The 15,906-nt window shown below is 47.1% G+C and overlaps 1 protein-coding gene across 1 annotated transcript in view; it reads left to right on the top strand.

Moving 5' to 3' along the window:
* The window catches only part of myg1 (myg1 exonuclease), a 35,302-nt gene extending 25,653 nt beyond the window's left edge, over positions 1-9,649 (top strand). Inside the window, exon 7 of the mRNA XM_035389337.1 lies at positions 9,363-9,649. Coding sequence (XP_035245228.1) covers positions 9,363-9,567 — 205 coding nt within the window. The 3' untranslated portion in view covers positions 9,568-9,649. The remainder of the gene's footprint in view (positions 1-9,362) is intronic.
* Positions 9,650-15,906: the final 6,257 nt, after the last annotated feature.

Raw genomic sequence — 15,906 nt, forward strand, 5'->3', positions numbered from 1 at the left:
GCCGCCGTTCGAATGGGAGAGAGAACCTTAAATAACGTGCAGTCGGCGTGCCCCGGTGCTCAGTGACCCTGTGCTGTAGGTGTGGCTGAATCCTGCCAGGTGTACTGGCTCTGCTCCTGCCACAGTCAGTGGGGGGCGGTAGTTGTATTCCCAGCGGGGAATGAAAATTGGCCAAGCTGGGCTGGCCCACAGTCCCCCCCATCCCTTCCATGTCTCCCATAAATTTGCACTCTTGTGATGTCAGGTTTACTCTGTTCGGTCAAATGTTTAGGTTTACCGCTGCTTTACGATTGCATGTCAGAAAACCCTGTGCTGCTTTGCTGTAATACCGGTACAGCCCACCAGATGGAGCGACTGCCGACTTGGGGTTTTTTTGGCCACAGCCTTGTTTCATCCGGTCAGCCACCTTTCAGGTGGTGTGAGTGGTTGTTGACTCATCATGGCTGGTTATTCTGTTGGTCTGGCGGTTTTTAGCCGCGAGTTTGGCATGTCGGCACTTGTCTCCTGAACCGTTTCTCCCGGGTGGTTGGTGTGTTCCTCTCCCTCTGCAGTCCCGACGGCTCACTGTGTGCGCTTTGAATTCATGACCAAGAGGTCCTCAATTACTGCGCTCGGTGCTTCCCTGCAGCTAATTGGCTGCGCGGAGGGTTGTTTACGGAGTTCTGTCGCTCGCGTCTTTATTGCTAATGAACCGCCTCGCTCTTATTTCACGCTGGCTTAACGATGTTCGGGGTTCTGCTTTGTCAGGATTTTGCCGTTCGCCGGTGGACGCTTCCCCAGTTCTTGGCTTTGCAGGAAACCGTTCGCAGTGAGGAGGGGCGGAGAGTCTCTAAACCCGTCCTTAAATTAAAATGCTACAGGCTCTCGTTCTTGGAGAGAAAGGACTTTAGTAAGAACAAAGGCCGTGGCAGACGTGATGAGCTGTACAGTAACTGTGGGTTTCATCCGAATCGGTTCGAACCCCAAGCCTTTGCACACAGGCACCTCCGTTCTGTTTGTGTGCTCAGAACCGGGCTGGTTCAGAAGACAGGCACGCAGGACACGGCGTCGGGTCTGTGTCTCGTGGACGGCAGTCCGTCCACAGGCCTGGGGTGACTGAACTAGTGTGTGATCCCTTGCTCCTCATCGCTGTACCGCAGTTAATCAGAGTATAAACTGGACTGGAATCATAATAAGATCAGAGGTCGTCTGGCATGCAGACACGGAGTCTCAAAGATGTGCCTTACGGAATACTCAGTCCTCTCACTGGTTCTCTGTGAGTCTCATACTCAGTCCTCTCACTGGTTCTCTGTGAGTCTCATACTCAGTCCTCTCACTGTTTCTGTGAGTCTCATACTCAGTCCTCTCACTGTTTCTCTGTGAGTCTCATACTCAGTCCTCTCACTGTCTCTGTGAGTCTCATACTCAGTCCTCTCACTGTTTCTGTGAGTCTCATACTCAGTCCTCTCACTGTTTCTGTGAGTCTCATACTCAGTCCTCTCACTGTTTCTGTGAGTCTCATACTCAGTCCTCTCAGTGTTTCTCTGTGAGTCTCATACTCAGTCCTCTCAGTGTTTCTCTGTGAGTCTCATACTCAGTCCTCTCACTGGTTCTCTGTGAGTCTCATACTCAGTCCTCTCACTGTTTCTGTGAGTCTCATACTCAGTCCTCTCAGTGTTTCTCTGTGAGTCTCATACTCAGTCCTCTCAGTGTTTCTCTGTGAGTCTCATACTCAGTCCTCTCACTGGTTCTCTGTGAGTCTCATACTCAGTCCTCTCACTGGTTCTCTGTGAGTCTCATACTCAGTCCTCTCACTGTTTCTCTGTGAGTCTCATACTCATTCCTCTCACTGTTTCTCTGTGAGTCTCATACTCAGTCCTCTCAGTGTTTCTCTGTGAGTCTCATACTCAGTCCTCTCACTGTTTCTCTGTGAGTCTCATACTCAGTCCTCTCACTGTTTCTCTGTGAGTCTCATACTCAGTCCTCTCACTGTCTCTGTGAGTCTCATACTCAGTCCTCTCACTGTTTCTGTGAGTCTCATACTCAGTCCTCTCACTGGTTCTCTGTGAGTCTCATACTCAGTCCTCTCACTGTTTCTCTGTGAGTCTCATACTCAGTCATCTCACTGTTTCTCTGTGAGTCTCATACTCAGTCCTCTCACTGTTTCTCTGTGAGTCTCATACTCAGTCCTCTCACTGTTTCTCTGTGACTCCTGTCTCATACTCAGTCCTCTCACTGTTTCTCTGTGAGTCTCATACTCAGTCCTCTCACTGGTTCTCTGTGAGTCTCATACTCAGTCCTCTCACTGTTTCTCTGTGACTCTCATACTCAGTCCTCTCACTGTTTCTCTGTGAGTCTCATACTCAGTCCTCTCACTGGTTCTCTGTGAGTCTCATACTCAGTCCTCTCACTGGTTCTCTGTGAGTCTCATACTCAGTCCTCTCACTGTTTCTGTGAGTCTCATACTCAGTCCTCTCACTGGTTCTCTGTGACTCCTGTCTCATACTCAGTCCTCAGTTTATTACTAAGACAGCCCCTACATTTTAACAAGTTATCAGCTTGTGTATACACACACACACATACACACACGTGGCAACATAAACACATGTACTGTTAAAAAAAAAGATTATTTTTGCATATTGGTAAAGAAACAACATCATAAATTATAATTTTAAATAAAGATTATTATATTTAAAAAGTACTGTCCGTACGTCTGAAAGTCTTGGACGTCACATTAAATCAGAAAAGGTCCGTTTGTTTGACATTTTGCGCTGATTAAAATGGGTTACTGACCTCTGCTACCTTGTCCTTTAAAATTTTTTTTACAGGTTGTTGTCAGTGAGTTTTTTTTTTCACCACTTCCTGCTGCTTTGCCCTCTCTGCGGTAGGCTGTGATGTCACCAATACGGGCTAATTAACCCCCCCACCCCCCCCAGACCCTGGGGACGGGCACGCTCGGCAGGATGCGCGGAGTCATGTGGCTGCCATGGCAACGTGCTCCTCCCCCCCACCTCGGGGAGTCAGCGGGTTCCTGGTGACGATCACGTGGTGTGAAAGCCCCTCATTGTCAGAGCTGCCCCTGGGGCGTTTCAGTGTAGGGGGAAGGAGGGGGGGACGCAGCGTCCCACCTCATCCCCCATGAACCTGATTCACGAATAAAGCCTGTGGCTCCACAACAAAAAGACGTTATTAATACAGAGAGAGTACGCAAAGTCTGAGTGTCTCAGCACCATTTACATTGACATTTAGCGTAACTCAGTTTAACATCATATTTTACAAAAGCAGAAACCAGCACAGCAGTCTCCTTAAAGAGTAATAATCATCATCATCATTTTCATTTATATCATACCTTTCATATAAAAATTTCAGCTCAGAATGCTTGACAGAATGAAAATGGACAGGATAAAACAAAATTACAAACACAAAATTTGTAAAACGATAAAATGAAACGAGAGATTCTGCGTATTAGAAAACGTGTGAAGGCAAAGAAGTGTGGAAATAAGGATGGAAGTGCAGTCATCTAAAAGCAATCTTAAAGAAGCACGTTTTCAGGCTGCTCTGGCTGTTGGTGACTGATCTGTCTGCTTTTGGTATTCTGCAGTGTGGGGGCATTGAAATAAAAAGAAAGCGTCTCTGCTTTTTTATAATTTACTTCAAGGCACACAGGAAAGACTTCAGATCTTTGGATGGTTTGGTGGCACGCTTGGCCTGATTACTAATTAAAAGGTTGGATGTGTAGCCTGGTGCTACACCGGGCAGTGCTTTGAAAAACACTGTTAACAGAAATTTAAAATCAATTCTGAATTTCACAGGCAGCTAATGCAAAGATTCATGAGCTGGGGTGATTTCTGCCCTCTTCTGGGTTTGTGTGAGGAGTTCTGCCCTCTTCTGGGTTTGTGTGAGGAGTTCTGCTCTTCTTCTGGGTTTGTGTGAGGGGTTCTGCTCTCTTCTGGGTTTGTGTGTGGAGTTCTGCTCTTCTGGGTTTGTGTGAGGATTTGTGTAGCTCCGTTTTCACAGCTGTTCTGTATATTTTTGGAAGTCTAGAATTACAGAGCATTACAGTAGTCCAAAGTGTGCATTTACCTTTCAGCGTAAGTTTTTGAGAGGAAAGCATCGCCTTTGGTCGTCTTTTTCAAATGACAAAAGGACACCTTGGTTGCATTTCTTATACAAGTGGCTGAAAGCTTAAGTCTGCATCCAGGACTAACTTCACTTCTTTGACATAACAGTTCCTTGGTTCTTAAGTAGCAGATTGAGCATCCATCACCAGGAAACACATACATTTACAGTTGTGTATCATTGAGGTAGGTATGGAAATGTACATGTTTTTTTTTTACTAACGATCTCCCCAAGGAGAAAAGAGAAGTGGCCCAGGTGTTGATCCCTGTGGAACCCCTTAGTTAATATCGGCTTTTTCAGACACAGATTTCCGCCGAGTACTTCTAAGCACTTAAAATATGGTTCACTAATAAAATGTCCTCAACTTGTTGAAAATGCCATGCCTGGAATTGATTTGAATTTCTCTTGTTTAAAAAAGCCCTCAAATACATCAGGGTTCTTTTTTGGCATTTATCTCTGTTGAATATTTAGCACGTCAACCACGTATTTCTCGGCAGAGGCAATTTTAGCTGGTCGATGAGGGGCTTGGGGAGTTACACTATCCAAACTGGAAAAAAAAATAAAGGCAAACATTGTGGAGAAAAATGAAAACACTATTTTAGGCCTGTCTGCCTACAGATATCAGAATATCAGTCACCAGTGTAGGTTAGAAAGGCAGGCCTGTGGAGCGGTCTTATTTGTGAGGAGTGTAATTCATTGCGCTTGTTTGCTTGTCCCTAGCCTTTCAGTTTGCCGTCAGTGTGTTGTTACAACCCCGCGCGTGACGAGCACGATGTCACAAAACTGAATCTCTTTACATGTGGCCATCGACCGAAATGTCCGGCTATGGAACCCGGGCGCCGAGTTCCCCTGTGCGGGTCAGGGTTAGCGTTTTTACCGGGGCTGGACTTGGTGAACGTGTGCAGTTGGTCGCGTTGAAGGATTCTGGAGACGGAGACCAGACCGATGCGGCGGTTTACTGGAGAACAGCTGCACAGATTTGCAGTCAAGAGAGGCTGGCAGCAGGGATTATATCGACCCGCCACACACTCTCCTCATAGTTCCCACCCCTATTGGGTCTCCAGTGCTGTATCGCAGGACAGAACGTCTATTTCAACGTGAATTTACAGCTGTACCTGAGCTCACGTCCCTTAATGAATTTACAGCCTTACCTGAGCTCACGTCCCTTAATGAATTTACAGCTGTACACGAGCTCACGTCCCTTAATGAATTTACAGCTGTACCTGAGCTCACGTCCCTTAATGAATTTACAGCTGTACCTGAGCTCACGTCCCTTAATGAATTTACAGCCTTACCTGAGCTCACGTCCCTTAATGAATTTACAGAAGACGCATAAAATGAGAGCTGTAGGGAGACAGAACCTTCATGTAGGACGATAAGCAACGTATCTGGTTGCTGTCACGAATCTGTGGTGTGACCTGCGTTTGGGCGGAGCGGCTTCTGTGGCTGGCCTGCTGCTGACTGGATTCTCTGAGGCAGAACAGGGTGAATCCGATGCGTAGGAGATGGCAAATCCTCCTTTATGGTTTGCTTAATTCCGTTAATCTTGTTTTTGTTGCTTTTCTCCAATGGAGCTCTTGTCCCTTAATGCTAAAGGTCTCGTATAAAAATAGAATCGCTGGCTGTGAAAATAAACAGTTAGGCTACTGTGGGGAATGTATGAAGACACAAGCTGGAACTGCAGCAAAGGTCTGTGGTGATTTGCACTGGATGCTCTCAGAGTAGCCTTCAGTGTTTAACCCTAACCCAGGGGTCTGGGGTTTATGTGAGTGCCCTTCAGTGTTTAATGACTAGTGAAGATGTCTGGGGTTTATGTGAGTGCCCTTCAGTGTTTAATAACTAGTGAAGATGTCTGGGGTTTATGTGAGTGCCTTTCAGTGTTTAATAACTAGTGAAGATGTCTGGGGTCTATGTGAGTGCCCTTCAGTGTTTAATATCTAGTGAAAGTGTCTGTGTATAAGGTGTTGTATCGCTGCTTTAGTGGGCTGAGAGCAGAGAGCTCAGTCAGGCTTGAGGCCTTGTTGCTTTCTGCTTGAGTGCTCTTCCTCACCTGAGCGCTCTCGCCGTCCGAAGAAGAAACACGACGGCGCTGGCTTGAGCGTGTGGGTTTGAGTGTGTGGGTTTGAGGGCGCAGGTTTGAGTGTGTGGGTTTGAGGGCGCAGGTTTGAGGGTGCTGGTTTGAGGGTGCTGGTTTGAGGGCGCAGGTTTGAGGGCGCAGGTTTGAGGGCGCAGGTTTGAGGGTGCTGGTTTGAGGGCGCAGGTTTGAGGGCGCTGGTTTGAGCGTGCAGGTTTGAGCGTGCAGGTTTGAGGGCGCAGGTTTAGCCGCGGCGTTTCCGGGCTCACGGGGCCAGATGGCTCTGGACCGCGGGTTAGCGAGGCTGCCCAGCCGAGCGTCCGCCAAATCCACCGGAGAGCCAGGTCCCTCGGGGCCACCTGCGTCCGCTGCTCGGCACCGGACAGGAAGTGGGAGTGGAGGCTATTTTTAATTTCTCTGGGGAATCGGAAAAGAGCCTGCTGCCGGTGCCTGGTGTCCGGATGAGCAGCGTTAATGACGCACGTGCGTGCGAGAGCAAGCTGCTCCTGAGGTTCGAGTGTTGCCGGTTTGATTCCCGGCTGGGCCAGTGCCACAGCACCCTTGAGCTAGATTACTCAATCTGCATCACTTGTGCAAATGTGCAGCTGTGTAACTGCAGCGCTGCTCATAAAATGTACGTTTTCCCACTACAGCAACACATCATTGCTGAAGCAGAGCCATTTTATGTCTACCTTCTTGATTTAAACCCTACATTTGGAGGGAAATTGGAAATCGAATGGCAGGAGGGGAGGGGTGGGAAACATTGACTGCAGTGGAATTAAATTTTACATTCATCTCCTTGCCTATTTTGTCCCTTTTTTAGTGCAAGGCACTTGATTGTAAGTCCTGTCAAAACTTCAGGCTTTATAGATTAATCAGGAGCAGGAGGGTGCAAACACTACTGAGCTGTGCAGTATGTTCATTTGAGAATTCTTAACAAGGCAAGAGCAACCTTTGGTTGTTTGAATCTTCTGAAGTGTAGGTCCTTCTTGCAGCAGGCTGTCACGGTACAGGTTATCGGGGTTCACCAGGGGTCCCCCCTTGTCTGGTCAGTTGGCGGCGCTTGGTGTAGCATTTTAATTACGTGTACGTCCACAGTGGAACTGTCCACTCCCGCTGTAAGGCTTCTCCAACTTATCTTCCCCCTTTTTATGTTTTTCTTGTGGAGAAAACTACAGAAACCAAAGGACGTCTTCATCTGTAAGTGCAGATGCGCAGTTTCATCGCTTTTCATTCCTTCAATTTAATCGGCAGAAATAAGCTTAGCGATGCAACAAACGCGCTGCTGGAAGTTGATCACGAACAGTGTTTGGAAACACAGAAAGGCTTCATCAGCACCAGTGATATTTGCAACTAACGAGCAGTTTGAGAGACGGGATTGCGTTTTAGAGCCGCTCTCTTCAGCTCGTGCTTCGGAGCGGAAGGAGCTCTCATTTCGCGCGTCGTGTTAAAATGGGCACTTTCCTCCGGCTCCACTGCCAGCCTCCTGGTCGTTTCCGTGCAAAGCTGTCCTCCGCTGCCCGGTGTACACCAGTTGCGTTCAGTCACTGATGTTTTTTTTTGACGATTTGGACTCGACGTGCGAAATTTTTCAGTAACTGGGCGTTTAATGCGCCTCTTATGCAGATTTCGTGCAGATTGGTCCAGTAAAGAGCCCCAGAATGCACCACTTTTTAGGTCTGATCGTCGCCAAAAAATTCTCATTTTTACACTACAGTAAAAAGAGGAAAAATAAATTTTAAAAGACGGGCTTTCTAACGCTATTCTGAGTTTGTTTGTCTTTGTGTTGCTTTGAACCCCCCCCCCCGCCCCCGCCCCCCCCAGCTCCGCCTGTATTTTGAAAGCTGAAATGCTGTGCTGTGAGGCACCCTCAGGTGTTCATGCCTGAGTGGATCTTCCTGTAGCGCCAGAGGGATGGGTCATTGGGTTTGAGGTGGAACCCACTCCGTCGGTGGCACTCAGCCGATTGCGGCGTCCGTCTCCCCTCCGGGTCGAGTTTGAGGACCCCTGCTTTAGACCCCAGACGTCTGCAGTCTGTCTTTCATTCAACCCTTTATTTCTTTCTGGGGAATGCATTGAGGGTGGACTCTCTTTTTCAGTGATGCCGAGATTACACTGTGCAGCAATAAAACATTATAAAAACAATATAATACAAACAAAACACAGATAAAAAAAAAAATCAGTTGAAACAGTTACGTATAGAAGCAGGGAGGTTTGTGAGCATGGTTTTAAATTGACCGTAGGTTAGTACAGAATTGATTTTTAGCGTGTGTTGAAGATCATTCCAGGACGTTGGGGCACTAAGATAAAAAGCTGGCTTTCCAAATTCAGACTGTGCTCGGGGGACCTTGAGCATAAGCCAGTCATTTGAGCGAGTTAGATAAGGTCCAAAGTTCCAATCCGCCATCATAGCGATATAAGGTGGTAGCTTTCCGACAATAGCCTTGTAGATAAACAGATATCCTTCAGGGGAGTCTGGAAATGGTCATTTTCAGGCCAGTAATGTCTGAACCAGAAGCAGAGGAATGGATCTGTCCTTGGCATACACAAGCAGAAGAATGGATCTGTCATTGGCACACACACACACACACACACACACACACACACACACACAAGCAGAGGAATGGGTCTATGGATGGCACACACACACACACACACACACACAAGAAGAGGAATGGGTCTGTCGTTGGCACACACACACACACACACAAGAAGAGGAATGGGTCTGTCGTTGGCACACACACACACACACACAAGCAGGGGAATGGGTCTGTCGTTGGCACACACACACACACACAAGCAGGGGAATGGGTCTGTCGTTGGCACACACACACACACACACACACAAGCAGGGGAATGGGTCTGTTGTTGGCACACACATCAGGGGGCTGTTCCTCTCTCTGACCGGTCAGAGTTGGAGAGAAAGTTCTGCGGTAAAGCTGAGCGCTAGCAGCCTCCGGAGACGTTTAACGTCTGAAGATCATGATTTTGCAGATGAATCCGGGAGAGCATGGCATTCTTGCGGCGTGATCTGGGGGACGGGTCCTGTGTAAATGCTGCTTTAAGCCCCTCCCCCTGTGTTCAGCCCATCCCCCCAGGCTGTCCCTGCTGGAAGATTAGTGTGATATATGGGGACGAGTCCTGTGTAAATGTTTAAGCCCCTCCCCCTGTGTTTGGCCCCTCCCCCCAGGCTGTCCCTGCTGGAGGAGTGGCGTGGCGTTCGGGACGAGGCCCTGTCGACGCTCAGCGGGATCCCCGGCTGCGTCTTCGTCCACGCCAGCGGCTTCATCGGCGGGAACCGCAGCCAGCAGGGGGCGCTGGAGATGGCCCGACGCACTCTGCTCGCCGCCAAAGCCCGCGGCGAGGGGGAGGGGCCTCCGGCCAACGGCAGCTGACCAATCACAGCGGCCGCCCCTGCCATCTGCGCTGTCAGCATGAGCTTCCCTTTTGTAATAAAGCTGCTCTCCTGACACCCCCGCCTACGCTGTGCTGTGGTCATTTCACCTTCCCTCTCAGGCTGTGTTGTGTGTTTTTACTGCTGTGGAGTATTGAATACGTGCACTCAAATAAGTGTGTCACCTGAAGAGTATTCTCTGTGCTGAAGCTTCATAATCACTGACCCTGTGCTGAAGCTGTATAATCATTAATCACTGACGCTGTGCTGACGCTTCATAATCACTGACACTGTGCTGAAGCTGTATAATCATTAATCACTAACCCTGTGCTGAAGCTTCATAATCACTGACCCTGTGCTGAAGCTTCATAATCACTGACATTGTGCTGAAGCTTCATAATCACTAACCCTGTGCTGAAGCTGTATAATCACTGATGCTGTGCTGAAGCTTCATAATCACTGACACTGACGAAGCTGTATAATCATTAATCACTGACCCTGTGCTGAAGCTTCATAATCTCTACTCCTGTGCTAAAGCTTCATAATCACTGGCCCTGTGCTGAAGCTGTATAATCTTTACCCCTGTGCTGAAGCTTCATAATCACTGACACTGTGCTGAAGCTTCATAATCACTGACCCTGTGCTGAAGCTGTATAATCACTGACCCTGTGCTGAAGCTTCATAATCTACCCCTGTGCTGAAGCTTCATAATCACTGACGCTGTGCTGAAGCTTCATAATCACTGGCCCTGTGCTGAAGCTGTATAATCACTGACCCTGTGCTGAAGCTTCATAATCATTGACACTGTGCTGAAGCTGTGTTATCATTAATCACTGACCCTGTGCTGAATCTGTATAATCATTAATCGCTAACCCTGTGCTGAAGCTTCATAATCATTAATCACTAACCCTGTGCTGAATCTGTATAATCATTAATCACTGACCCTGTGCTGAATCTGTATAATCATTAATTGCTAACCCTGTGCTGAAGCTTCATAATCATTAATCACTGACCCTGTGCTGAAGCTGTATAATCATTAATCACTGACCCTGTGCTGAATCTGTATAATCATTCATCACTAACGCTATGCTGAAGATTCGTAATCACTAACCCTGTGCTGAAGATTCGTAATCACTAACCCTGTGCTGAAGATTCGTAATCACTGACCCTGTGCTGAATTTGTATAATCATTAATCACTGACCCTGTGCTGAAGCTGTATAATCATTAATCACTGACCCTGTGCTGAATCTGTATAATCATTAATCACTGACCCTGTGCTGAAGATTCCTAATCGGTCCTGATAGGTCTGGTTTAATGGAGGAGGACGCTCCACATTTTTCCCCCCTTACTCTTATTTTTCATCATACTCAACATCCATTCCTTTCTCCCTCCTCCTCTTCTCTCAATTTCCACTCTGGCTTTCCCCCCCTTCACCCCCCACCCCCACCCCCACCTCCACACCCACCTCCACCTCCACCTCCACCTCCTTCCTGATCATTTTCCTGAATGCCTCGGTGGCAGCTAATCAATTAATCCTTATTCTGCGAATACTTCCACCTTCTCATCGTTCACGGTGTGCGTTATTGTCATGTTAATTTGTCAGACTGTCCCTTAGCTCTTCAGTTTTTTCTACAGATATTTTCCTTCACTCTCTCTCTCTCTGTCTCTCTCCCACCCCCCCCCCCCCCCCCACTTCTGCCGTCTCTATCTCTCTCTCGACCTTAATCAGAACAGACTTCAGCAGAGCTCCTGTTGAATCTCTATTTGAGATCAGGGGGGATATTGGGCTTTTCGAGAGAGGGAAGACCAGCGGCATCGGAGTCTTTAATACGGTTCTCAGGGCTCTAATGGAGGTACTGGCAGGAGAAGAGTCTCCTGTCCTTCGCCTCCTGGAGAATTCCTGTTGTTTTACATGATCTATGATGTAAAATAATCCATTCTCCTGAACTCTTTCAAACACCAATTGTCTAAAATTAGAATTTAGATGGAAACATCAGGATTTTGTAAAAAATAAAAATGGAGTGTTTCTGAATATATTTATCATATTTGTTAAAAAGTTAATTGTACATTAATAGGCCCTTTACTGCTTGCATAGTTAAGGAACACCTGTACTGCAGTATATGAACACCTTGGGTGTTTATTTTTTAATTCAGTTCTATTCTGTATTTTTTTTCCCCTTTGCTGGTCTTGGGCACAGCCTCAATCAGATTCTGGCCTGTTTTCAGTAAATGCTTGTCCTCAATTCTGATTTACCAATAAATGTGTTCAATTTTTCTTCAAACTGTGCTTGCCGAATTCGTTTTTTGTGATTACTGAACAAATTTGTTTTTTTGGGAGAGGGGGGCGGGGGGAGGAGGAGGGACGTCTAGCCTCCTGCCTGGAGTGCTCGTTTGCTTAATCACGCGAGCTGCATTTAATCTCTGCCAATCCGCGCCATAATCTGGTTTAATCAGAGGAACGGAGACGAGCTGCGTTTTGATTGGCAGAGCCAGATCACTTGACGCAACAAGGGAAATTTCCATGGTTTCTGACCTCATTCAAAAATGGTGAGATTGGCTGCCAGACAAAAACCACCTTTCTCGAGCACGTTTGTGTTTGTCAGCCGTGGTTGCTTAGTGTTCAGGTTTATCACAGGAGGGATCTTGACCCTTTGAAGAGTGGACTTTTTGGAATGTCATGTTCTAGAACTTTCAGACACCAGTAGTGATTGTGACATCAGCATTAGAATGTTCCGTTAAGCAGCAGGTGTAAGGCAGGTCTGGCGTCAGACTGGAGAAGGTCTGCTGTGACCTGATTGGCCGCTGCGGTGATAACACGCGGATTACGCGGGATCTGCGGCCGGAGGCTGCATGCTTTGCGGGTGTTTGTGCTTTCTGAGGTCCCCAACCCTGAGCTGAACGTTCCGCTCTGCCAAATTTTCACGAGTGGCGTAGTGTCTGTCAAACGGGGTGACATCACGGGGTTGAGAAGCATCTGAGCGTGCTCGTGCTGAGTGCTGGGTTGGGGGGGGGGGGGGGGGGGCAGCGGCAGGTTAGTTTAGTTCACCAGAAATTACTCAATGGCTCTCCCTGCCCTCCTCCCCCACCTCAGCTGCTCACACACAAACAGGCAGAAATAAAAAATTCAGCTCTGATTTTTTTCTTTTTTTTTTGTTCTGAAGGACACTGGAGTACTCCTTCAAAACACCTTTCCAGTGAATTACTCAGAGGGGGGGGGGGGAGGGGGGCATGACAGTCTCTGTCCCTCATGGTCCCCCCCCCACACACACACATACTCACACACAGACAGACACACAGATGCACGTCAACTCACATACTGTACACACAGACATACGCACAGATGCACACACAGACACGCAGACAGACACGCATGCACACAGACACATGCATGCACATAAACAGAGACACATACAGACACACCCACTCATGCACACATACACACACACACAGACACACGCGCACACACACACGCACACACACTCACATGCACACGTGCACACACACACACACATACATACACACACACACACACAGGCACACAGACCCTCACACACAGACATGCACACACACACACATAGACACACAGACCCACACACACACTCACACACAGACACACACACACATACACACACTCACATGCACACACACACACATAGACACACAGACCCACACGCACACACACACACTCATACACATACACACACACGCACTCACATGCACACACACACACACACACACACGCCTCCCCCATGTGCTCCATTAGCTGATTGCACACTTGCAGAAGCAGGGCAGATGGCCACCGAACCGAAAGCTGATGAACAGAGCGCCGAGCTTCGCCTCTGTGTCTCGGTGACGGACAAACACACGGGGTCAAAGGGCACGGAAGGGAGAGGGAGCGGCGTGACCCAGATCCCCGCCGAGCCGCGCCGTCTCCGTGCCGACGGCTCGCCGTCACCGTGCCGACGGCGCTCCGCGTCACATCTGGACTGGGGAAGACTGATGGAGGGCTGCTGCCGTGCAGGAGAGGCGGTGCGGGATCATTTATTTAACGTTTTTATGGACGTCTCGTAGCCATCGATCTGGCCGCGCCGCCCTGCCGATGCTGGTGCTTCGTCACTCTGTTTGTCTTTCTGTGGCAGCAGAGAGAGTTTAGTCCATTCATCTCCCCCCTCAAGAGCTTCTGGAGAAAATACGTTTTTCCTCATTTTTACAATAGAGGTGCCATCAAATGTACGAAGTGGCAGTGACAGTGCGCATATACAGTGAGCCCCGTAATGTTTGGGACAAAAACCAAAAAAAATTGTGTGCTTTTACACAACAATTCATGTGTGGTTAAAGCGCAGGTTCTCAGCTTTTTATTAAAGGGCATTTTATATATTTAGGTTTCACCATGTATAAATTGCAGCACTTTTTAATGCATAAAGCTTGACAACCTACACTCTTCTGGAAAGGCTTTATACTAGATGTTGGAGCGTTGCTGCAAGTACTTGTTTCCATTCAGCCAGAAGAGCGTTAATGAGGTCGGGCACTGAGTGGGCGATTAGGCCTGGCTAGGTCTATTAGGATAGGTATGAGGTCAGGGGTCTGTGCAGGCCAATTAAGTTCTTCCCCATCATTCTCGACAAAACCGTTTCTATATGGACCCAGCTGTGTGCCCAGGGGCATTGTCATGCTGAAACAGGAAAGGGCCTTCCCCAAATTGTGGGGAAGCACAACATTGTCTAGAATGTTATTTGTATGCTGTAGAATTAAGATTTGCCTTCACTGGAACTAAGGGGCATAGTCCAAACCATGAAAAACAGCCCCAGACTAAAGGTTGTCTAGATAGTTCTGGTCATTTAGTGTATATATAAAACTATGTATAAGGACATTATATATAGCATTATGGAGCAATGCAGAATTTGCTTGAAACCATGGCATTCCATAGAATGCAAATATATGCAAGTACAGGACAGCAAAACCACACCCCTAATGATCTCTGCTTTGGAAAGTGAGACATTAGAACTAAGGAGCCAGAAATCCCATGGTGCACTGCACCATTGTGTTTATACACAAAGGCCTCTGTTTTTTTTTTTTTTACAAAAATGACAAAAAAAGTGTGCAACTTTAAAGTGGGACCCAATTAGCCACTCTGCAGTTTTTGTTCAGACAAGCCACTGAGTTTAGAAATTTAACGTTTCAGACTGAGAGACTTCAAACGAAGTTAAGAAGTGAGGGGGGATGAAAGTGCCCCTCCCTTCCAGTGTGTCTGCGCTGAGATACTGAGCAAAAACTATTTTTCAATTTGCACAATAAGTCTCCGGCTTGAGAGAACAAAGAGAAGCAACATGAAGGCCAATGTTTCCGCGTCAAGCCGCCATTGTGCCCTGCCAGGAAGCACAGTTTGGCATTTTAACTCGATAAAGTTATGTCTTAAAAATTATGTTTGTGTGAATTTCCATTTTTTCACAAGTGCATCTGTTACGAGTAAACATTCTCTGTACAGTATACCTGAAGTCTGGCGTTCAGCTTTAGGATAGGTCTGCCAAATGTCCTCCGCGTTTTTCTCAACTCATCTTGATTGCACACATTTACCACTGGACCCGCGTTCATGAAACACCTCAGAGTCTGATTGCCGATCAGCTTAGCCGTTTGAAGCAGTGAACAAGGTCAAGAAATAGCAAGAAGAACTGATCCTGCATTGAACCTCAGACCTGATCCTGCATCTTATCTCAAACCTAATCCTCCATCTTATCCCAAACCTGATCCTCCATCTTACCTCAAACCTGATCCTGCAGTAAATTTTTCAGCATGTTTACATGATAATCACAATTAACCTGCAACTGCAGGACTCAAACCTGTAGATACACTCTCAAAACCGATCTGTTAAAAACAACACATAACTTATAATTTTTTTTAACACACGTCCATGTCTAGTTACAGAAACACATTTTGTGTTTCAACACAGTCTGTGTTAAAAAGTATTTATTTTTATAAAATAAATTGTACAATTTGTCACAAAATGTGTTGAAAGTAACACAAAGGTAGCAATACAAAAAGTGTGTTGGATATCAACGCATCCTTTTAGAGAGTACATTCTTTCGTGTTTAACCTGCTCATGGCACAAGTCACACACTGCGAGGACAAGAGAGGAGACTTATTTGTTTGTAATGTTTCTTTATTTAGTGATTTAACTGGCAGCACACAAACACATATAGGCCTACAGGCCTGTGTGTGTGTGCGTCTGTGTGTGTGTGTGTGTGTGTGTGTGTGCATGCAAATAGTGAGCTTCATAAAGTTTGGGATAAAGGTATATTTGTTCTTGATTTGGCTCTGTGCTATACAATATTAGATTTGTAAT

The sequence above is a fragment of the Anguilla anguilla genome, chromosome 13 (genome assembly GCF_013347855.1).
Source record: "Anguilla anguilla isolate fAngAng1 chromosome 13, fAngAng1.pri, whole genome shotgun sequence".
In the NCBI taxonomy this organism is placed as follows: Eukaryota; Metazoa; Chordata; class Actinopteri; order Anguilliformes; family Anguillidae; genus Anguilla; species Anguilla anguilla.